Source organism: Haliaeetus leucocephalus, unplaced genomic scaffold (genome assembly GCF_000737465.1).
Source record: "Haliaeetus leucocephalus isolate CR32 unplaced genomic scaffold, Haliaeetus_leucocephalus-4.0 Scaffold339, whole genome shotgun sequence".
In the NCBI taxonomy this organism is placed as follows: domain Eukaryota; kingdom Metazoa; phylum Chordata; class Aves; order Accipitriformes; family Accipitridae; genus Haliaeetus; species Haliaeetus leucocephalus.
The window spans coordinates 9124794-9125023 of NW_010972775.1; the positions used below are offsets into that span (position 1 = coordinate 9124794).

The 230-nt window shown below is 78.7% G+C and overlaps 1 protein-coding gene across 1 annotated transcript in view; it reads right to left on the bottom strand.

Annotated features, from left to right (window-relative positions):
- Positions 1–230, bottom strand: part of PIGB (phosphatidylinositol glycan anchor biosynthesis, class B) — a 13026-nt gene that overhangs the window by 9660 nt on the left and 3136 nt on the right. Inside the window, exon 3 of the mRNA XM_010572278.1 lies at positions 87–228. Coding sequence (XP_010570580.1) covers positions 87–228 — 142 coding nt within the window. The remainder of the gene's footprint in view (positions 1–86; positions 229–230) is intronic.

The following is a 230-nucleotide window of genomic DNA, read 5'->3' on the forward strand; positions in this document are numbered from 1 at the left end:
GCCGGCACTTCCTTCCGGTCGCTCTAGCGAACGGGGGAGGCCTCCGCTCTGTGGTCTCCCGTCCTGTCAGGTGAGGAGCGCCGGGCCTGGCAGGGCGCTGCTCGGGGCCGCGGGGCGACGCGCTCCCGGGGCGGGGAGCACCGGGCCCTCTTCTGCCCCCGCTCCCCGCCGGACGGGGGAAGGTGCCGCCGAGCAGCGCGGAGAGGCCGCGGGGCCTCGCGCGCGTGCCT